We start from the raw sequence: 24919 nt of genomic DNA on the forward strand, positions 1-24919 counted from the left end.
TCAGTACCTAGATTTTATCAGTAATTTTCTTTTAAAAGCAACCAACCCCAAGTAAACCACCCAGAAGTTAAACATTACAAGTAAAATTTCAAACTAATAATGAAAATTTATTCTGGCTACAGTAATAAAACTGTAAATCTCAAATAAATACTCCTACAGTTCACAGCGCTGCAGGATATAAACTTGAAATTCTTGTCAGTGCACTCTTCATTATAGAAAAACTGCTAATATGTATAACGGATTCATACTAGCTATGATTCAAAATCAACAGATAAAACAGAAAACAGATGGTGGCACCTTAACCCAACTATTTATCTATACAAAAAAAACACTTGAATCTAGCAAATTGCATCTGTTGCACTGCAGTGTCACAACTGTAAAGTTTGACTAACACTTGCAAATGTACAGCTCCATTTTCATGCTTAGAGCAAATAATTGTAAAAAGACAGAAAGCAAACCAGAAAACTACAGAAATTTTAAAAAAACTGGCCACTGCCTGTGGCTGCTGCTGCCAGTAAGAAACTTCCCTCAGTGAGCCTTGTTCAGGGAAAAGGCAAGCTGGTTACTGTACAACCTTTTCAGCCAACCATCATAACTGACCCTGCAATTCAGAAGAGCCACACATAAAGGCTTGAAAGCTTAATTGCTACAATAAAACAAATTCACTGGTACTGCCTGAGCTTATAACAGCTGTCCTTTGTGATGGTTACAAAGATTATTCCAAAATAGTAATGGGACATTTAGGGTGAGTTTTTCGGAGTATTGAGTTTTAGCATCCCATTGTGTAGAATGTATCAATAATAAACTGGATTTTGCAGGTTCAGGATAAAGTCCAGCCCATCTATAAACCTGCCATAGTTAGCTTTTGAATGATAACATCCTGGATCTCAGAAGATGTGCAGAAATACCAGAGATTGAGAAAAAAAAACTTTTATTTGCAAAAATAAATTAGTGCACAGTTGAAATTATGGTCTCAATCCCTCATGGTGAAGCTCTGCACCTTGACAAGGTCTCCTATCTGAAAAGCAATAACATGGGTCCAAAAAAGTCCAGCCATAAAATTGGCTGAAATTTACTTTAAATGGCTTATTTTCCACTTTATCATCTTGAAAATATAGTCACCCTAGACTGGAGGCTTCAGAGAAAACTCAGTGACCACAGGCCAAAATGTCCACATATAAATATTGAAAACAGGAGCAGGGGTGCACCTATTGGCCCTTTCAGCCTATTCTGCCTTCAATACAATGTTATTCATGTTCCCTTCATACTCCTTGATGCCTTTTGCATCTGGAAATAAATCCATCTCCTTCTGAATATATTCAACAACTTGGTCTCCATGGTCTTCTGTGATAGAAGATATTTCTCCTCATCTCAGTCCTAAATATCCTAACCAGTATCTGTCTGTGAGTCCTGATTCCTGACCCTCCCAGTCAGGGGAAACATCCTTCCTGCATCCAGCCTGTTGAACTCTGTCAGATTTTTACACATTTCAATGAGAGCTCCTTTCTTCTACAATCTAGTGTATGTAAGCCTAGCTAACCCAATCAATGCTATTTCTCCAAAGGCTTGAGGTGTTTGCTGTAGTTAGTCCAAATCTCATAAGCATATATGAGGCTGGAATCCCTACTGCCTGCCTGACTGTGAGTTTTGTTCCAGGTTGGAGGCTTAATCTTCAAACACCCTTTTCCTCAGTCAGCCAAAAGCTGTGCTGGTACACTGAAGGCGGTGATGAATTTAAAATATCTTTATTAGTCATGTGTACACCGAAACACACAGTAAAATGCATCTTTTGCATAGAGCATTCTGAGGGCAGCCCGCAAGTGTCACAACGCTTTCAGTGCTGACATAGCATGCCCACAACTTCCTGACCCGTACGTCTTTGGAATGTGGGAGGTAACTGGAGCACCCGGATGAAACCCATGCAGACACAGTGAAAACGTACAAAGTCCTTACAGACAGCGGCTGGAATTGAACCCGGGTCACTAGCGCTGTAATAGTGTTATGCTAACCGCTACATTTCATCACTGATGTCTGCCTTTGCTCAGTGTGGCTCCTGAGAAATGGGAAGTGGTCCACATCAGCAAAATAGCTTTTTTCTAACTACCCTATTGGTTCTACTTAATGTCTTGAAAACGTCATTAAATCATATATATGCATATTCACTAATTAGTGATATGTTAATTGTAATTAGCATCTATGTTTTTATTTTATTCTGAAAAAAATAGTAAATCAAGCTTCTGGGTACACCAGCAACCTTGGAGATACAGGAGACTGCAGATGCTGGAAACTGGAGCAAAAAATGAGCTGCTGGAGTAAGTCAGTGGGTCAGGCAGCATCTGTGGAGGGACAGTTGATCTGGATGAAGAGTTTCAACCTGAAAAATGAACTGTCCATTTTCCTCCACAGATGCTGCCTGACACACTAGTTTCTCCAGCAGCTCGTTTTTTGCTCCAGACTAGCTACCTTCTTCAATTCATTTGTTTCATGTACCACTAATATTGAGAAGGGTAGCACTAGAAAATTGGATGTAATAATTACAGATAAAACAGATTATTATAACAAATCTGCTTTAGCTATGTAATAAAACTGTTGGGTTCAGTAAAAATGTTACAGTTACTCCATGTAGAGTCTCATAGAGATTCTGCAGACTATTTTTCAGAAGCTTGTCCCTAGATGTGTCCTTACACTTAGAACATAAAACTTCAAGAAATCCCAATGGCTGCCCAACTGGGTGGGTCTAAAATCAATGTATTCTGTGGAATGCAAACAGCTGAATTCTCTGAACTGAGCGTTACATTGCATGTAGTACCTAGTTTCCACACAATATTATCCATTTGCAAAGAATGAATACACAAACAAAAGAACTAATTTCTAAGTACTACTGTATCAATAAATTATCATAAATCTCTGTTCACAAATTATTTCTTGCAGATACAGAAACTTGACAGCATTGCTGTCTTTTAAATTGACATGATGCAGTAAGTGAAAGGGTGTAATAGTGAAAACACTCCGCAAGTCAGACAACAAATGTTAGCAGTTGCCTGCTTGCAGCAGATCACCTCAACAAATACTTTGCTTTGAACCTCAGAGCCATTATACATGTAAGAACTGCAATAGGCAGTTTATCAGCCAATAGAATCTAGCCGCATACACACCTTAAATCTAGAATTTGTCAATAAAATGGCTGCTTTGTCCGTGAGCTTTGTTGAAACTGTGCCCATTCAGATAAATAGACAGAATTCCAACACACTTCTTGTGCCCAGTTGATCTTGGAAAGATTCTGTGACTCAGGAGGGTTGAGGGGTAGGTCGTGGTGTAAATATTGATTGCCACCTTATCAACACAACCCTGACTGTTTCCTGAGGATTCCTCCATGTGAATACAGGCTGCTTCATTATGTAAATGTTACAAAGGGATTTGAACATGGTGCAACCATCAGCAAACATCCTCATTTCTAATAGATGATGGAAGGACAGCTATATATCATAGCTGAAGATGACTGGATCCAGGACATTGCCCTGGGTATGCCTTAACAGATGTCCTCAGGCTGGGTCGTTTGATTTCTAACAACTGTAACCATTTACCTTTGCATAGGACTCCACCAAATGCAACATTTTCACCACAATTCTCATTAGTTCAATTTTACAATAGCTCATTAATGGCGCATTTGATATATGCTACACTGCAGACTAAGTACAGTCCCACTCAACTCACCTCTAGGAAACAGCTCCCTTCTCCTTTGTTTTAGATACCAAGTTTTTTTGGCTCAAATTATTTTCCCTATTTCATTCACATGCCTTCATTTATTTACTTTATTTGTAATTTATTTCTCTGTCCTTTCCCTTTACATATTTTACTTTAAACAAAAGATGGAAATGAAAATTCTTTATCAAGGAGGAATAAAACAAAAATAGAGGAAGGAACAATAGTCGAGCAGAAATGTAAAATACATCCAAAAGTAATTTTATGGAAATAGCAGTGTTGGTCATTTTCCTCACATGCACATTTTCAAACCTGCTTTTTTGAAATCAAGCAACAGAATAAGATAATCAAGAAAACATGGATTAAAAGCAAGTTACATGAGACAATTTTTATGTTCTTTTTGATGGGATAGGCAAGACCCAATTGGATAAGTTAGGGAATGCAGTAATCCTCTGAATTTTGAGTTCAGAAAACATTCAACAAAATACCTGACAATTTGTTACAAATAGCATAAGAGAAAATGTAACAGAGTGAATGGAAAATTGGTTGAACGAGAAATAAAGATGTGGAAAAAGATCAGTAATTAATCAATTTTATATTTTCATATAAGTATTTTATTTATGTATATAGGGAGCACAACGTTGAAATAAAGTAAGAGGTTTAGCAAAAGAACTGTAAAATAATTCACTGAAAGTATAGCAGGTGAACAGAATAGACAGGCATAAGTTAATGTGGCAAGGAAACAAGAAATAGAAGATTACGTTCAGTGGAAAAATGCTAAATGGTGGGATTACAGAATACACCAAAGCCAATAGAAATGCCAAAGCATTTTATAAATGGAAAAGCAAGTACAAGGGTAAAAAGAAAATTATAGATTAATACAGACAATGCTAACAATTACTGCAAGCTGGGAATCTTATTACAAAAAGGACAACGCAGCAACACTGCGAAAATCTAGAGTTATAAGGCAGATTTTTACTATGAGCACTTTTCCACTGGAGTAGAGAGGTTGAGAGAATTATATGTATGAGAGATTCTAATAGGAGGAACGGGAGTAACTATTTGGCTTTTCAAAGAGCCAAAATAATCACTAATGCAGTGCAAAGTTTGTTTATGTTAACAGTTGCTGAAACATGGAATTCTTTGCCACGGGGGACAACTAAGACAGAAAGTTGCATTATTTTAAGAAACAGAACATAGCATTTGAAGCAGAATAAGATAAAGGGGCCATGGGAGAAGAGCAGTAAAGTGGAATTAGTTTTTAAATTATTCGATCAAAGGCGTAATAGGTCCAAGTGTCTTAACTCTATTTTGTAAACCTTTGTGGCTCTGCTCATTCTCTCCATGTTCCTTCTTATATCAGAGACGTTTTCAACCAATCATTTAAACTTATCCATTCACTTACTGATAATTTAACCATGACTCCCTTCAGAATTCCAGTCCTCAGTGCTCATGAAGCCTAATTAGCTCACTGAGAAGTGCATGAAGCACATCTTCTTTAATTTTACCAAGTTTTCCACAAACTGAACCACAGCTACCATCCTTAAATCCTTACTTCTAGTAATGGTAATTACTATCAAACCTTGGACCTCAGAGGGAACTCCCACATCTCCTTCATTGCTAAATCTGTCTCTCTGATATTTAGCCTTTTTCTTCATGCCACTTACTTCATTTTCTACCTTTATAACATGTGAAAACTGTCTCATTCTTGGAGAAGCTTTTCTAGCATTCCATACACTCTAGAAAAGGAGACCAGAAAAAGCTTGTCTTGGTTAAACCTCTCAGCTCTGGTTTTTTACTTTTCTTTCTCAATCTTTATTATCTCTTTTTTTCAATACCAAGGTCCATGCACCTCTGAAATTTACGTCAACTTTCCAAATATATTGCTTGACATACTCTGCCTCTCCACGTTTGTGGTCATTGTGTTGAAACTAAGCTTTATTGTGCAAACTTCTACTTTTCTGCATCATTTCCTGAGTCTTGAATATCATGGACCTCAACTACATTGTGTAGCCTCTTCTTCTGACAAAAATCATGAAACTTTGTATCATATGTTCTCTATCTTCCATATTTTTCAACTTGTGAGTTTCTTGATTTCTCAGTTTTAAGATAAACTTCTTTGAGTCACATTGTATTTTATAACAAAACGTACCTTAACATTTCCAATGGGTTAGTTTCGTGAACTTGAATTCCACATTTTGGACAGTCATTTGTGTCTTCAAAATGTTGAACAATGCAACTTTTGCAAACTGAAAAAAAAACAAAATGTTTGTGAACCTCGTGTTCATTGCAATAGCAGTTAAAACAATCTTTCAAATAAAACATTCCATTTTAGAATGATCATTTCAACTAATGATATTTGCAATTATAACTTGTAACTAAAGATGAAATGTAATTGGTTTGACGCAGTACATGCAAAATTAAAGTGAAGATGCAATTCTTTCATTTATGCAACCCCGAGTATTACAGCAAAATGCATCATAGGCAAAGTGTGGTAATATCAGTACTTACATCATTTGTGTGAAATTGTAATACGTGTCTCGTAAAACTTCAGACAAACCCTTTTCATCTAAGCACATTGCACAGCATAATTGCTGGTATTATTATCAACGTTCATCAACTACCCTAGTAATTTTTCCTCATGATCTTTGAAACTGTTACTTAATGAATTTTGGGTGTGAAACCCCACAGCCTGCCAGCAATTACTGAGAAATTCCATTCTCCATAAGTTGTCCACTTTTAAGTTTTCATCTCATACACAGTAAAACTGAAATAAATCCTGACCTTACTGCAACAGCTATTCTTTATTCCAACAGTAGCTTTATTACCTCAGTGTTAATGCTGCACAGCTGAAACTGTCGGCAAAAACAAGTGAGTTAACTAAAACTATTTGACTAATTTTGTCAGCTTGTATTGTTTTTCCCACCTCATTCAGTCACTTCCATTCACACTTAATTCTAATTGATTTTTATCTGGTACAAAATTTAAAAAAATTGGACACTAGAATCTCATTTTCAGAAGACAAATTTCATTATATAAAGATATTTTTGTAGTTTTATCACTGAAGTGATGCTCAGCAGCTGTGCTGAGCTATGAATTGATGTGCGGAGCCAGGAAAGTAGAAGGTAGCCCTTTTCATTCAGGATCCATTCCTCCAGGCCGTGCTGGCCACAAGGAATATCCAGCAGTTCAGTCTTCATGAGGATGAATGAATCAAGTATGAAACATGGCACTCGTCATCAGGATAACCTTCTGATGATCTGCAGCTATCTGAACTTTGATGGAATGGAAACATTTCCTGTTCAGGAAAAGAACCAGGTTATTAGTGGGAGTCCTCACAAGCTCCTGAGGGCAGTCAACAGCTGCCCATACTTGTAAGAAGCCAGTAACATTGACTAATCCCAGTGCCTGAAATGCCACTTGCTCCTTTCTTAAGTCAAAGCACATTAATTCATCTCTGCATGCCTGAGTGACCTCTTTGATGCAGCAGTGAGCAGCAAATTATGAAACAGGGCAGAGGCATGCTGTCTCACAATTTGCTGGCTACCTCCCCTCTACCTTTCAGTCCAGATGAAGGGTCTCGACCTGAAATGTCGACTGTCCATTTCCTCCACAGTTGCTGCCTGACCCACTGAGTTCCACCAGCATTTTCTTTGTTGCTCCAGAGGTGTGCTGTGGCTGTTTGGAAAGATCCTATGGTAAGGATGTTGAAAATTGAAGCAACCTTGATTTCCATGAAGACAGCAGTCCAGGCGTCAGAGTGTGAACAAAGATCTTCCTGCAGAATTTCACATACCTCAGTAATAGCAGGCTTGGAAAATCTAAGCCCATAAAAACATTTTTCTTCAGAGATGTCTAGGTAGGATGTGGTGTCTATTGAGACTCTGTGAGTAAAGTCTTTTCAAACATGAGTATGCCTTTGCCTCATGATTCAATGTCCGCAAACCATACTACCATTCTGACATCTCTAATAATGGATTGCAACCAACAGTCATCACTGAGGTACCCATCACGAGTACGCTAATTCTGAACTTCAAAAGATATTTAAGCAGCCTTCGGTCAGTCTGAATTCAGTAGCCAAGTCTCTTAACATCAGCAGCATGCACCTTGAAATAGACATTAGTGCAACAAAGTAGCACAATGTGCTCCTATCTGTACCATGACTATTCAACAATGGTAGTAGGTTGCACCCTAAAACTCCAACTTAATAAGGGAGGAAATGTGCAATACACAACCAATGACATTAGATGTGCATCTCAAACCAGAAATATATCAGTCACGCTCAGGTGAAATGCACATGGAAGTTTATCCTGGGTTAAGCCATCTTTTTGTGCATCAAAAAATACAGTAATCTATCCGATTTCTAGGTTGAATAGTAGAAACAGGAATTTCAAACACTAGTTGCTTTTTCACTTCTCTCCACTTTTTAAGACCCAGAGTAAAGTACAAAGGTAGTTTTGCTTTTTCTACGCAGAATTTTGAAGAATAGGCCTTTCAACCTAGTTTGTAACAAGATATTCATTAAATCTCATTCCACTGCCAATTCCCTTGCAAATTTTATTTTCAAAATATATGTTCATTCCTCTGGCTTGGGGAGTGGGAGAAGATTGAGCTGGGCGAGGGGTGGACAGAATGCTAGTGTGAAGAGGGAAACAGGTTAGAGAACAGTTCTGATGAAAGGCAATTGACTTGAAATGTTATTTCTAATTTTCTCTCTACAGATGCTGCCCAACCCATTGAGTTTTCCAACATTTTGCAGCATTTTCTTTTTGTTTAAGAACCGAGAGTCAAAAAAGGGAAAAAAGTGATTGGGTCTGATTACCACTTTTTGTGACCCCAAATATAATTGGGCAAATATGGAGAATCCAAATGTACTAATTCATTCTGGTTCAGGAAGTAATTCTGTGGTTAACTGCATTGGTCTGTTTTCTTTAAACAAACTAATATTCAAGCTCAGTAGTGGTAGATCCATCATGAGCAAATCTAAAATTAACTGTTATATGTCAGACCTAGAGAAGAGATTAAAATAGGGGATGCATAATTTGTTACACTTCAAAGGTGGTGGAGGAATGGATGTCAATCTTTAGTCATTTGGAGCATCAGGATTAACTGAACAACTTTTCTAACTGTCTACGTTTCACTTTCATTTTAAATGATTTGTCACTTAAAGTACACATAATCTTTGCTTAGAGTGGCGCTGCATATTCAGCGTGCTATTTAATATGAGTATGTACAAGGGTCAATCAAAATAATGGAGACGATAGATTCTTTATGAAACAATGCTAACCCATGACTACAGCTTACCACATGCTTCCATTAAGTTTACTCATGTGGTAGCGTTCGAGTGAAGGATGCAATGACATTAATAGAACAAAGATAGGCTTACACGAGAGTACAGATATAAACAAAATTAATATCTGTGTTCGTAAAGTTGACAGGTTTCATTTCTGGGGACTGTCTTTGCAGGTTGAGCTTTATTCAATAAAGTTTAAACAGAGTACTGATAATTTTTATTAGCAGGCTGCATCTCTTAGTCTAATTTTTTTTAGTTTTTCTCTCTTTGCCTGGTGTAGCTGAGGACTGCAAGTTACATCTTCGGCAATACTAATGAACATCAGAAATTTGAACTTTCAGTGTCAGTCCAGTTAAAGAATGCCATGTCCTATTTTTACCATACAGACTAAAATTACTGAATGACTATTTTACTATGGACCTAAATTAAGACATATTCAAAAATGATTAAAATACATTAAGTTATTATGCATTTTAAAAATTTAAAGTTTTAGATTTACTCATTGCAGGATAGTGCCCAACGCTAGTCTTCATTCTGAGTCATTGCTACAAGTTTGAAGTTAACCTTAGATCAGCCTCCTTGCAACCTTAGTCATCCTTGCAAGTAGTCGCCACAATTTACAATCAGAAGTGTTTCCACTTCATAAATCTGCCAAGCCTTCTGGATATTACTAGCACTTACTTTCTGTTATTTTGGATTCCTAGCATCTACAGTAGTTTGCTTTTGTATAACAAATTACTTCATGTGTTCTGAACTTAATGTTGTCTTTCACATATAAGCTCACTTATACTTTATCCTTTCAGCTAAAAGACCCTAAATATGAGATATGGTTTCAATATTAATCATTAAGCTGCTTTACTTTACAGATATCAAGTACGCAAACAAAGAAGCAGTTACAATTGAAACTCACTTCCTCTAATTACAAACCTTCCTTCTATTTAGGAAGAGTAATATATTACACAGTCATTTCCCAATAAGTAAGGTGTCAATGTGCAGACTTAAGCTGGCTGTGGCCAGTAGCTTTAAAGGAAACAAAACAGCATTCAGCCCTTTCTGGACTTTGTGGAGCCATAGTAATTCTTGGGTGGGCTAAATGACAGATGCTAGCACATCTGTCACTCTGCTCCATCGCTAGATTCCACGTGAAACTTAACAATGCAGGCCAGTCATGCTGGGGAATCGATTTCTCTGATCAGACATCAGATCAGACATGGCATACAATCAGGGTTCCCACTTATTTTAATGGAGATGCCATGCTTAGAAATTAGGAGGAAAAAAATATTGTTTCTGACATTTTACTTACCATCAGGTTTTAATTGTTTTTATTATTTTAGTGTATTTTAATCTTACTTTTGCATTAAGGTTTAATTATTTTGAGCTATTGTAAAATAGTTTTTAAATATCTCTAAGTATCAAATATTTACAAACTGTTACAAGCCTTAACATTGGAATTGGAATTGGTTTATTATTGTCTCATGTACTGAGGTACAGTGACAAACTTGTCTTGCATACCGTTCATACAGATCAATTCATCATACAGTGTATTGAGGTAGGACAAGGTAAAATAACAGGAATGCAGAATAAAGTGTAACAGCTACAGAGAAAGTGCAGTGTGGGTAGACAATAAGTTGCAAAGTCATAACGAGGTAGATTGTGAGGTCAAGAGTCCATCTTATCATACTAGGGAACCATTTAATAGTCTTATAACTGCAGGATAGAAGCTGTCCTTGACCCTGGCGGTACGTGCTTTCAGGCTTTTATATCTTATACCCAATAGGAGAGGGGAGAAGAGAGAATGTCTGGGGTGGGTGGGGTCTTTGATTATGTGGGTTGCTTCACCAAGGCAGCAAGAAGTATAGACGGAGCGCATGGAGGGGAGGCTGGTTTCCATGATATGCTGAACTGTGTCCACAACTCTCTGCAGTTTCCTGCGGTCACAGGCAGAGCAGTTGCCATACCAAGCCGTGATGTATCCGGATAGGATGCTTTCTATGGTGCATCAATAAAAATTGGTGAGGGTCGAAAGGCACATGCCAAATTTCTTTAGCCTCCTGAGGAAATAGAGGAGCTGGTGAGCTTTCTTGGCCGTGCCTCCTACGTGGTTGGACCAGAACAGGCTATTGATGTAGACAGGTTCATGTGCACTGCCCCCCCTTCCTGAAATCAATGACCAGCTCTTTTATTTTGCTGACATTGAGGGGAAGGTTGTTGTCATGACACCATGTTACTAAGCTCTCTATCTCCTTCCTGTACTCTGACTCGTCATTACTTGAGATACAGCCCACTACAGCGGTATCATCTGCAAGCTTGTAGATGGAGTTAGAGCAAAATCTGGCCACGCAATCATGAGTGTATAGGGAGTAGAGTAGAGGGTTGAGGACGCAGCCTTATGGGGTACCAGTGTTGAGAATAATTGTGGCAGAGATGTTGCTGCCTATCCTCACTGACTGCGGTCTGTTGGTCAAGAAGTCAAGGATCCAGTTGCAAAGGGAGGTGTTGTGTCCCAGGTCTCAGAGTTTGTTGATGAGTTTCTTTGGAATTATAGTATTGAAGGTGGAGCTGTAGTCAATAAACAATAAACATCTTTGACACAAGGAAAAGTTCTGCCTCCTGTTCCCCCCCCAAGCTGTCAGAGGCACTTCTGTATCGGGGTCAATGCTATGCTGTCTAAAGTCTACTCAACATTGATGCCTTGCCATACGCTACTGGGGATGCTTCCTGATTAGCCCTCTACATCCGGACCAAGTTCATGTGGGAAGATAGGCAAGACTGGGCCTATTTAGTCCAATTAGTTTTAGTCTGCTTTAATTTAAATTGACCAATTGGTAGTAGTTTTACAATAGACTACTTCAGCATTTCTTTTTTTTCAGCAGACCATGCCTCAGGATCTTAAATAGTGACATTGTTATTTATTCCTTTCATTACTTTAGTCAGAGAAAGTGGGGTGGTTATTCCACCTTTATTATTATTTGCATGTAGGTATATCATCTAGCTATCATGTTCTGCCTGAAGAGTTTATTAATGTATACATCAACCTGAGTCAAATGTATATGGTTGTCCCGATGATAATAAGGTGAGAGCGTTTGTAGGAAATCTGAAACAAGACAAATTATTAACTATTGCCCCAGTCATTCTTGAACACATGCCAGTGCCTGGCTCATAAATATATAAACCCACTTATCTTCGTGGTTTACAGTAAATGGTTGTAAAGAGGCCTCCAGACTGCTATCTACTCATTTTAACTTAAACAGAAAGTAATTGCATTTACAAAGAACTATTCAAAACCCCAAACACATTACAATCAATGAAAATAAACTTTTTAATTCTAATTTCTTTTAGTCTTTTCTATAAGATGGTCAAAAATCCCAAATTTTGATGATTTTTTTTTGCTCTAGAATCCACATGAACATTTACTATCTTTCAGAAGGCAGCCTATCCTATCCATCCTTCCACTGGGACCTTCATATCTGTGACCATCCTCTGTCATTTACTTATCGACATCTTCTTTGTATTTCAAAGCTGCGCAGTATGTAGCATATGGTGATAATCCTGTATCCATTTAGTCAAATTGAACAGAAACAGATCCCTTATCAAAGAAGTGGAATAATTGTTTCAGTACAGAAAAGCTATGCACTGAATTAGTTCTGATCGTGGCAGGGGCCTGATCTGCTGAAAACTTAATTTCCTTCTGTACCAGCAAGAATGAAAGAAACTCCTTGAGTAAAAATGTATATGAATATGATGTACCTTCAGTAATTGCTTTTCTTTATCATGGTCAGCAGATTACTTGATGTGACAAAGCACATTGATGAAGGTAGAGTAGTGGATGTGGTGTACATGGATTTTAGTAAGGCATTTGATAAGGATCCTCGTGGAAGGCTCATTCAGAAAGTCAGGAGACATGGGATCCAGGGAAACTTGGCTGTGTGGATTCAGAATTGGCTCGCCCATAGAAGACGGAGGGTGGTGGTAGATGGAACATATTCTGCCTGGAGGTCGGCGACCAGTGATGTTCCGCAGGGATCTGTTTTGGGACCCCTGCTCTTTGTGATTTTTATAAATGATTTGGATGAGGATGTGGAAGGGTGGATTACTAAGTTTGCTGATGACACGAAGGTTGGTGGTGTTATGGATAGTGTAGAAGGTTGTTGTAGATTACAACAGGACAATGATAGGATGCAGAGCTGGGCTGAGAAGTGGCAGATGGAGTTTAACCCAGAAAAGTATGAAGTGATACACTTTGGAAGATCAAATCTGAAGGCAGAATACAAGGTTAGTGGCAGGACTCTTAGCAGTGTGGAGGAACAGAGGGATCTTGGGATCCACATCCATAGACCCCTCAAGGTTGCCACGCAGGTCGATAGGGTTGTTAAAAAGGCATATAGTGTGTTGGCCTTCACTAGTCGAGGTATTGAGTTCAAGAGCTGCAAGAAAATGTTGCAGCTCCATAGAACTCTGGTTAGACCACACTTGGAGTATTGTGTTCAGTTCTGGTCACCTCATTATAGGAAGGATGTGGAAGCTTTAGAGAGGGTGCAGAGGAGATTTATCAAGATGTTGCCTGGATTAGAGAACATGTCTTATGAGGATAAATTGAGTGAGCTAGGGCTTTTCTCTTTGGATCGAAGGAGGATGAGAGGTGACTTGATAGAGGTGTATGAGATGATAAGAGGCATACATTGAGTGGACAGTCAAAGACCCTTTTCCCAGGGTGAAAATGGCTAACACAAGGGGGCATAATTTTAAGTTGATTGGAGGAAGGTATAAGGGGGATGTCAGAGATAAGTTTTCTACACAGAGAGTGGTGAGTGGGTGAAACGCACTGCCGGCAGAGGTTGTGGGGGCAGATTCATAAGGGACATTTAAGAGACTCATAGATAGCCACATGAATGATAGAAAAATGGAGGGCTATGAGGGAGGAAAGGGTTAGATAGATCTTAGAGCAGGATAAAATGTCAGCACAACATCGTGGGCCAAATGGCCTGTACTGTGCTGTAATGTTCCATGTTCTAAAAAAACAAGACAGACTACATAAGAAAATGGGAAATGGGAGCAGGAAAAGGCCATATGGTTCCTCGAGCCCACTATGCAATCAAATAAGATTGGAGCCTCAACTCTACTTTTCTGCCTGATTCCTCTATAGTCTAAAAATACATCTCAGGCTTTAATATATTTAATGACTCAGCCCAGCTTCTCCAGCTCTCTTGGGAAGAGAATCACAAAGATCCCTGACCGTCAGATACAAGAAATTCTTAACCTTGAATAGGTTACTCCTTATTCAGAAACTATGACTCCTGGTTCCACTTTCCATCACAAAGAGGAACATCCTTAGAGCATCCATCTTGTCAAGTCCCCTCAGAATCTTGTAGCATTTAGACCCTTCTCAGACTTACTACGGTTGTCAGAGGGTTAAGTACCTTATAGCTCCAAGATCAACAGAATCCTTTCCAAAATAAATCTCCAACTGTGTTGCTCTTTGCAAGCTACTATCTTACAACAATGGAGAGAGTTATAACAGAGACAGCTTTACAAGAAGTAAGAAGTAAAAAATTGCTGGAACTATGTACCACATCCAAGACTTTTAACAAATATTAAGTAAATTATGGTACAATAAGTCTGAACTGCCAACATCTTTTTCTTAATTAGTTCCTAAACAAATAAAAATCATCCAAATACAACAATGATAAATCAGCTATTTTCCACCCATAAGGCAGCACTATTTCTATTTGGACAGACTTCTAAATGTGAAAAAATTAATTCAAAGGGGAAAAAGACTATGCTACAAGTGTGTAAACATTGAAGAATGAAAAGTAATCCTATGCTGAAATGGGAACAGTGAAAGAGTAGCATACCAACAAGGAGCACTTGCACAAAAGAGAAACCACTGGCACCAAAAAGTTAGTGGGTGTAACTGATGGACTTCTCCCAATGGGGACTTGTTATTACTTCTTTTTATGTATACAACATTGTTTATGTATAGACATGAGTCCAATCTTGGCTCTGAAAGTTCTTCCGCATTCAGGACAGGTAGTTCCAGATGGCAGATCGGGCTTTGGTCGTTGCTGCCTCTCTTTCCATTTTCTTCATTGCCTGCTCCCATCACCGTCCCCAATCACCGAAAGACTTGAGAAGTAGCCCACAGAGCGAAGACGCCTCTACGGTAATTAACCCATGTTATTATGACCTATTATGGCCAACCCTCTTTTTTCATTTTGTTTACCACTTCTAAAAGTTAAGTATTCTGGAGTATTTAATTCCCAACTAAATTTCTGAAATGACTTTTGGCTCATACTCATTTTTTTCTGTTGTGCCATTAATTATTCTGTCTTGTCATAAATACTACCTGCATTTGAATAAATGGCCTTCAACTTTTTTTACCTTTTTTTTCACTATGATTCTAATAGGAAGTATAATCCCATATTTTTATGCTTTGTCCCTTTCTGACAGGCTGATTTTGCTTTTAGGTCACCATTCTTTTTGATTCTGCCTTGGGTTATTTAGAAAACCACAAGACACGAGATTTAGGGGTTTTACTATTTTATTCATTTTTCAGGATGTGGGCATCATTACAAGATCAACATTTAATGCCCATTTCTAATTATCCCTGACGACTTCAGATATGCTGGTGAAGATACTCGCACTGTGCTGCTGGGGTAGGAGTTCCATTACGTGATGCAACAGTGATATATTTCCAAGTTAGGATGGCTTGTGACTTGTGGGAGAACATTCAAGTGGTGGTGTTCCTAGGTGATTTCTGCTCCTGTCATTGTTGATGGTAGAGGTCATGGATTTGAGAGATCTTGTTAGGGTTATTTCCAGTGCATCTTGTAGATGGTACACAGTGTAGCCACGGTGCGCTGGTGGTGGGGAGAATGAATGTTTAAGGTGGTGGGTGGGGTACCAAGCTGCTGAGGTGTCGTGAAAGCTGCACTTCCAAATGGTGAGTATTCCATCATGACTTGCACCTTATAAATGATGGAAAGACTTTGGAATGTCAGGATGCATAACAGGCATTTGACCTGTTCTTGTGGCCACAGTATTTATGTGGCTGGTTCAGCTGAGTTTCTCATCAATGATTATTGCCAGGATATTGATGGTAAAGGACAATATGTAAGTGAATCTCAAGCACTGGTCATCGACAACCTTTGTTTGGATTTGTCATTCCTATCAGGTGTTACTGCTGGCACTTAGCTCCAAGTGTTATTATTATCTCTTTTCTATTAAAATCTGGAAATAGGCCAATATTTTACCAGTCAACTTATTCTCAGCCTGAGAAATAATTATATTCAACAATGCTTATTAATCTTTGCTTTGATGCAACAAGATATAATTTATTTAGATATTCACAGCTCCAAGAATCTAGAAAAGCCAATAACTACATGGGTGTCTTGTGGATGCATTTTTTTATAATTTTCTTATTGAGAGAAACTTTGAACAAGGCAACAGATTATGTTGTTCCATCCTGTAGCTCCACGCTAATAAACCTTTGAGGATGTGGAAGTCTCACTGTACTTGTGCCATGGGTACAATCAACACCCAAATGACCAACATATCCAGCAAAAGTAAGGGTTTGCCTTTTATAAAGCCCAAAGTCTAGGAATCATATGGGTACCAGTAATATCATAAACCTAACGTGGGGTAACCTCTTTTGTCCACCAGGCATGTGGCCCACTTTAGCATGCTCCATGGATGAAACATGACAACATTATTAAAGTCAATAATCCTTCTTTGTATTGGCAGAACTAACATAATAAAATAGCTCTATTGCTGGAGATTCTCATGGTTACCAGTCTTTGCATGTCTACATTCCAGGTTTCTGTTCAACAAGAAATAAGGGTAGATTTTCATTTTCTATATGTGGAAGTGAAAAGTAATGATATGTCTTTCATAAGCAGCAAATTGACAACCTTGGTTTCATCCACTGGCAACAAGGTAACAAATTTATCCAATGGTACTTTAAAATTTAAACAGTTTACATTATCAATTTAATACCTCACCAGTGTAAAAAATGACATTTTATTGAATATTTTCTTTAAAACTTTCTACAGCTATGTTTTAATGAGTCACTGAAGTAGCCAAACAAGTTTAAAGGACAATCTATGATTACATTATAAAAATCAGTATCTGCTGTTGAAGAATTATAATTAATGAAACAGAAATGGAAATTATTTAAAACATTTTTTAAAATGTTTCATTCACTAAATGCACATAAAATACAAAGGAACTTCATTTATAAGTTAAAACAAGTTAATCTTCTTGTATGACTTTACTCATTATTATCTGGAGAAATTATGTTTTAAGCTTATGTTTTCTAGTTTGAGGCTAAAAAATGTTACAGCACCACCTCTGGATGGAAGAAGAATAACTGGTAATCGTGTAACACTTTGTTTGTCATTAGTAAGTGTTGCAAGGTGGAACTTTGGAGCAATTAAAGAAAAAATGGATTACTATTGGCATGTTATCCATGAACTTTAATGGACTAAAGGTGTTCGGGGTATTACTTTCTTAAGGAATTAAAACATATATCCAGTCAGTGTCTCCTGTTCACAGTTTGACATTATGGTGTCTTTTTGTTTATTGTAACAGTGTGAGAAAAGTTATAGTGCCCTCTGCAATGAGCATGAATAAGTGGCATTTTTGAATTAGTGTTTTTTTTAAAGTAGTAACAGTGCCATCCTCAGGAGGAAGTAGAAATGGCTGGAATTACCACTCCAGTATTACCCATTGATTTCAATGAACTGGAGGCCAGTTCCAGGATTTCATTAACATACACTAAAACACATTCCATTGGCACATTTCTTCATAGAGACAATGGAGTTTAAGCTCTAGTTTTAGAAAACATTGCCAGCCTGTATATTAAGTAAACTGTGTGCAAAATTTCATTTTTAAGTTGTATTATTCAATGTTAAGTCATTTTCTCTGGAACACTGGACCACATCAGGTAATAAAACAATAACAGTTTACAAGAAAGGAACTGAAATTAGTTCCATTAAGTACCATAATGGTCCCATGATATAACCACATATAAAACATTATCACAGCACAAAACCACATGTTCTTGAGTTACTAAAGTCTTTCAGTTATTTTAAGTAACTTTCTATATTTTGATTTCTCACAACTTTCCATCATTTTCCACAAGGTACTAACTATATGTTTACTTTCTGCAATGTACAGAGTTATAACCCATTATTAAGAATCAGTATTTCCTTTGTTCAAAAGGTTCAAAGTCTCCTGTAGTTCAAATGAACTAACTTGGAGTTAACAGGAGACTATATATTATCAGTGATTTCATTTTGGCTATCAGTATAAACTGCTAACATGTAAAATGGTGTTCAGTTCAAAACTGAACAATGGAAAATAGATATCAGAAGATAATGGAGAAGAAGATAAAGGTCATTATGTCCACTTAGTATTCATATCTATTCAACCTGAGCAATTCATTAATTGATTCTGGAATGATATGAAGAGATAGAAGTAAAAACAGAATCATAGTGTTAATTTCTAAGGGTAACAAATTTAATTTCTTCAGAGTTGGAGAAGTTAGCTTCTACTATGGGTCACTCGGTTATTTTCTTACTCAAAAGTGCTAGGGATGCTAGCCATCTAAAATATAAACAGCAAATGCTGGAAATATTTGCCTGTTCAAGTAACAACAGCAGCAAGATAAACACAAGCAATATTTTTCATCTGTTCTGAATCATTGGAAAGAACCTTCCTAGATTGGGCCCCACCATTCAGGACTTAACTAGCATGGATGCAAGTGGAATGCTGCTGTGCCTTTGGATCCTAGAGCATCTGGATCTTGGGTGTTGCAGTGCTGAGGCCCTACCAAGCCCCCCAAATCACCCAAATGGTTTTAACAGAAGTTGTCACAGTTGTCAGGATTCTTAAGGTTTTTAACAGTCATTGACATTTAAAATTGATGTAAATAACTGATAGTTAAAATTAAAACATATAAAAATAAATTTATTGAAACATAAAATCACTCACCAATCTTTGAAATGAATTAAACCAAAGTAAAATATATTTTATTAAGAATCAATTTGATTCCCCATTTTGCAGTCCTGGGATTCCTATTCGATTGTGGTCTTCAAACCTATGCCAGGATCTATGAGGTAGTTCCACAGTATAATGCTCATTATTGTTTAAAGAAATTGTTATTTTTTAAGCTCTGCTTGTTATAAAAAGCTAAGAGATGCTACAGCACCATCTCTGGAGAGAAGAAGAATAAATGGTAATTCATTGCACTGCATTTGTCATTAATGAATATTGCATGCGGGATCTGTGGAGCATTTAGAGAAATAGTATAATGCTGGGGAATCCTGGCTAGATCATGTAGAGTTCAGTGATGGGCAGTTGTGACAGGTGCAATGGTATTTGTTACTCAGTGAGTCCTGGATGCATGGTGAATCCACAAAATCCTGAGACTTCAGTGCAAACCCCAGTGGTTCACTATTAACTATTGCTCTTTCTACAGGTTCTGCCTTACCAGTATTTCCAGCATCTTCTGTTTGTTTTTATTACTTGTAAAAGCCATTGCTATTTGGTAGACTCTGATTCCGTTTCTCTGATTATGTTACCACTTCACAGAATAACGTTAAAACTAACAAGGCAAACATTTCATAATCATAGATTTTGTGTTTTCAGACTTTTACTGTTCTCAATTCCTGATTTCACTTTAACATATTCAAGTAATGCTGTATTTGGGACTGAATAACAATAAGACAACGAAATACAGTATGTTGAAAACTATGTACATGTGGCCATGAAATTTGTTTCTAATGGCTTCAGTGATAGTTGTGGATAAAAATTTGAATTTTCTTTCAATAAATATTGACATCATATTATGAAACTCTGAATTTTATGATATATTCAACAACACCTATTGCCTGTGATGGTACATATTCACTGGAATCTGGTAAGAGTATCTGGTCAACTGTCAGCATTAGTTATCCAGCATCCATTACAGCAAGGATCTAGGGAAAGTTATGGACATTTTAACCAGTTCCCTTTACATCATTTCACAAATTTTGGTTTATAGTTACAAACAATTACTGAGTTTGTATCTAGGAGTTTCAGCAACAATGGCTAATTGTGAAAAGTATGAAGGAAATCTCCAACTCATGCCTGAAGACAATATCACCAAGGGCAAGAAATCAACTAAAAGAGAAGACAAAGATCTTGGAACACACTGGAGTTGAAAAACAGCAAATCACTCTCAAGATTGGCATTTCAGACTTAAAATTTATCAGGGTGCCTTAAGATTCTCAGTTTAGTATCAGTTTTCACTAAGAATAAACTTAGCTGAGCAAAAGCAGAATCATTCTGACTCCAAAGAAAAGTAGGGAGAGATTCAAAGGAGAGCTTGTCTCACAATGTTTCTGCTTGATACTAAATGGAGTATAAATCCTAAATGGAGTCAAATCTGGTGAGCAAGGTTGCACCCCTGATCACTTTGTGCTTAATTTAAATATTTAGAGAATAAGGATACTTTCTTCCCTCTCACCATAAACATTTAACGTTTCTAACTTTGCCAGACAACTTCCTCCATGAGGCATTCAGTATACACAGTGCTTCCTCCTAATGAAACTGTTAAAGTTCCACTCTGGAGACGGTCAAGGAATGTAAGAGAAATATTGCTCGAATCCAAATTGAATTGCAGCTATTAGTTTCAGACCATTCACAGGCTGGTAACTGCAGCGCAAATACAACCAAACGATCCAAGATGCTGGAGTTAACAATAATCCAGACACAATTTGCAACCTCTTTTTCATTTGTTACTGAGAGCATACTGCAATAAGAGAGATAAAAGTACATCAAAAATAGTTACTATCACTTAATCTTTTTGTGTCTTTCCCAAGTAATAATATTACTTTGTAACTCTAGTCATGATTTAGTGATGATGAGTAAAATGATTAAACTCTAATGCTCTAAAAGAGTTGTTTGATTAAAACCACAGTAAGGATAAACAAAGATTTTGAGGTGGATAAAGTATTGTGAAATCAGTAATGGTGAATTTGTGTAATAGTTTTGAAACATGTCTTATAACTAAACTTTAGAAAAATGAACTGTAATTTAATTTATAAAATTATTAATTATCTTGGAGGTGAAAGAGGAAATATTGCAATGGTTGCATGTTGATGTCAATAGAAATGAATACTGGCTTAAAGGTATTATGGGTGGTTGATAAGTAACACCCATTTTGTGCCATCACCCAAGATAAATTTCTTCCCTTGTAAACCTAAATAACAGCAGAGCACTGTCCCATCAGTCTCCAATTATTGTAGATTATGGATATTGCAGATGTTACGGACTCAGTGAAAGTCCCTTTAAGATAGAGAGTGTGTGTGTATGTGTGTGTGGGGCGTGCTTACATCAATAGAAGATAAAGGACGTAATGACGTTGTTGAAGAAGTTAGAAGAAGAAGAAGAGAGAGAGAAGGGAGAGAGACACCAGCCTGCTAGTGTTCTCTATTGATGGATGAGAAACAATAACTGTGTTTGCCACTGAAATCCATGTATGGAAGTTGGAAGTAATCCAGTGGAGTTCACTTTGTTGCTGACCTGTAGAAGGAAACAGGTATTTGTGTGTGGACGACCACGACTCGGATGCTTTTCGGGGTGAGGAAGTCACTACCGAGTAAACACTGAAGTGTCGTTTGGGTTCCATCCTGGAACATTTGGATTTCGTATGTACTCTCTCTATGTTTTTCTACATCTACATCTTATCTTCAGACAACGGTGGTTGTTGAAGAAGCCCTTGCTCAGGTTTCACCTTATGGCTTGCGGAACTGAACTTTAAGAACCATTCCGGAACTGGGAGTTTTGGACTTTGTCACACACACACACAAAGAGTTTAGTTTTGGGGTTAACGTTCGAGGTTTAACATTTTTGAATTCTAACATACTAACATTTTTACTTTTATTTTACGTATTATCATAAGTAGTGATTAATAAAATAGTTTTTAACACTGAATCATGCTTAGTGTGTTTCTTTTGTTGCTGGTTCGTGACACAGAATAGAGAGTTGGGCAAGCTGGAGCAACATCAATAATTTACTCTAGAGATTCTGCTGACAACCACTGACTTAAATATCATCATTCTGCCTTGAGCTTCAGTAATGCAGCAAATTATTTTGCACATTAATATACACAAACAGATTGCAAAGTGATTTCAGCAGGATAATGAAAGTTTTAGCAAGTTCAGATCTGTTTGGCCTTATTTGTTTTGACCCCACAGAAACTCACTGCTAAAACTTAACTTATACAGTGCCACATAAGTCCAAGGCTGTACACCAAAAGCCACTTTCACCAGTCCATGGAATTGGTGAAATATGTAGATCAACCGTTCTTAGCACAAAAAATCCATCCAAAAAAAGGAAACTTTTGGTATATTATAATAATTGGAAGTGCAAGGGAACTGAAAAAAATGAGGGAAGTATATAATATGACAAAGAGATCTACAGTTCAAAAATCATTCTACTTTTCAATAAACAGCAAATTAAAGATACATTTTATTGAGAAAAGTTCAAATGAAATTTCAGAAGTCTCACGAAATTCTGTACAGCACAATCATTTTTGATACAAGTTGCAAATGGAAATGCAATTCCACCTCTATGACCTAACTCCTCTTCATTGGCTAATGTTACATTGCCACTATCACTAGTCAGAGACCCACCAATCTGCTTCAATGTTGTGACAAAAACATGCAGACAGAATTACAAATTGCCTGTCATGAAAGTGATGGCCTCTTTTACTTTAATCCATTTTCAGGATCTGGGTTTTGCTGATAAGACCAGTATTTATTGCCCGCCATTAATTGACTTGAGAAGCTGGTGGTGAGCCACTTTCTTGAACTGCTGCAGTCCCTGTGGTGAAGGAACTCCTGTGTTACTGGGGAGGGGAGTTCCAGGATTTAGACCCAATGATAATGAAAGTCAGTGACAATATTTCTAAGTCAGTAAAGTGTGCAACTTGGAAGGGAACCTTCAGGTAGTGATGTTCCCAGGCACCTGCTGCCCTTGTTCTTCATGATGATAGAGGTTGTGGGTTTGGAAGCTGCTGGTAGAGTAGTTTGGGCAGGTATCTGCAGTGCATTTGGTAGATGGTACACACTGCAGCCACTGTGCACTGGTGGTGGAGGGAATGAATGTTTAAGGTGGTTGATGGAATCCCAATCAAGCACGTTGCTTTGCCCTGAATATCAGTGAGATTCTTAAGAGTTGTTGGCACTGCACTAATCCAGACAAGAGGAGACTATTTTATCAGGTGTCCTTTTAATGCAGGAAAGTTATTTGGGGCATCTGGAAGTAAATTAATCATCGCAGGATACCTGCTTTTGTAACCACAGTATTTCTGTGGCTGGTCTAGTTGAGTTTTTGGTCAGTGGTGACCACTAGGATATCAATGGTGGGGGACTCAGTGAGGGTAATGTTATTGAATATCAAGTGTAGATGGTTAGACTCTCTTGCCAATTGGAATGTTACTTGCCACTTATCAGCCAATGCTTGAATGTTATCTAGGTCTTCCTGTGTGCAAATATTAACCAATGGAGTGTTTTCCCTTTGATGCAAGTTGACTTCAGTTTTCCTAGGACAACTGATGGCATACTTGGTCATTGCTGCCTTGATGTCAAGGGCAGTAACTCTGACCACACCTCGAGAATTCAGCCCTTTGGTCCATGCTTGGACTAAGGCTGTGACGAGGTCCGGAGTCAAGGATTCCTGGTGAAACCCTAACTGGACATCAGAGGGTAGTTTATTGGTGAGTAATTGCCATGGAATGATGGCTTCCATCACTTTCTGCTGAGGGTAGACTGATTAGGTATTATTTGGTGGTTGGATTTGTCCTGCTTTTTGTAAACAGAATGTAATTTTCTATATTTTCATGAATATGCCCGCATCGTAAATGTATGGGAACAACTTAGCTAGAGGCACGGCTAGTTCTGAAGCACAGGTCTTTAATGGGAAGTTGTTTGGTCCTGTAGCCTTTGCTATATCCAGTACTCTCACCATTTCTTGGTGTCACATAGAGTAAATTGAATTGGCTGGAGACTGGCTTCTGGGATAGTGAGGGTACTAAGAGGAAGCTGAGACAGATCATCTATTTGGTACTAATGGCTAAACATAGCTGAGAATGCTTCAGCCTTCTATTTAGCACTCACCTGCCGGACCTCAACATCATTGAGAATGGGGATGTTCCTGGAGCCTCCTGTTCTCATTAACTGTTTAACTGTCCACCAGTATTCACAACCAATGTAATAAGACTGCAAGGCTTCTATCTGATCTGCTGGTTGTGAGATTGCTTAGCTATTTTTCAGGTTTTGCACAGAGAAGTCCTGTGCAGCTTCACTATGCTGGCATGGCATCATTTTTAGGTATGCCTTGTGTTGCTCTGGCTTGCCCTTCTGCACTCTTCATTGAACCAGGGTTGATCTCACTTGATAATAATGATAGGGCAGGGAATATGCAAGTTGTGGATGTGTACATTTCTGCCAATGATGATGATCCACAGTATCTCATAGGTGCACAGTTTTGAGCTTTAGATCTGTTCTGAATCTATCCCATTTAACATGATTGTAATCCCACACAATACAATAATGTCATCAGTGTGAAGATGGGACTTTATCTCCGCAAGGTCAGTGCAGTGGTCATGTCTACCAAAGCTATCATGGAGAGATACATCTACTACAGGTCTGTGACAGAACCCAACCTGATGGCGATAACCTTCTGAACTAAACCTTTTTGGTCTGTGGTGGTTGACGTGCTGCACACAGAGTACATTCGGTACCCTTGCCACTTTCATTGCTTCTTCCAAGTGTTAATTTGTCAGCTGAAAGTGGATGGTTAGTAGTAATTAGGAGGAAGTTTCCTTTTTCACGTTTGACCTGACGCCACAAATCTTCATGGGGTCAATGTTGAGGACTC

General features: G+C 37.9%; 1 protein-coding gene across 1 annotated transcript in view; it reads right to left on the reverse strand.

Annotated features, from left to right (window-relative positions):
- Positions 1-24919, reverse strand: part of pcgf5b (polycomb group ring finger 5b) — a 126736-nt gene that overhangs the window by 39807 nt on the left and 62010 nt on the right. Inside the window, exon 3 of the mRNA XM_052027838.1 lies at positions 5855-5951. Within this exon, the coding sequence (XP_051883798.1) occupies positions 5855-5951 (97 nt within the window). The remainder of the gene's footprint in view (positions 1-5854; positions 5952-24919) is intronic.

This window comes from Pristis pectinata, chromosome 12 (genome assembly GCF_009764475.1).
Source record: "Pristis pectinata isolate sPriPec2 chromosome 12, sPriPec2.1.pri, whole genome shotgun sequence".
Lineage (NCBI taxonomy): Eukaryota > Metazoa > Chordata > Chondrichthyes > Rhinopristiformes > Pristidae > Pristis > Pristis pectinata.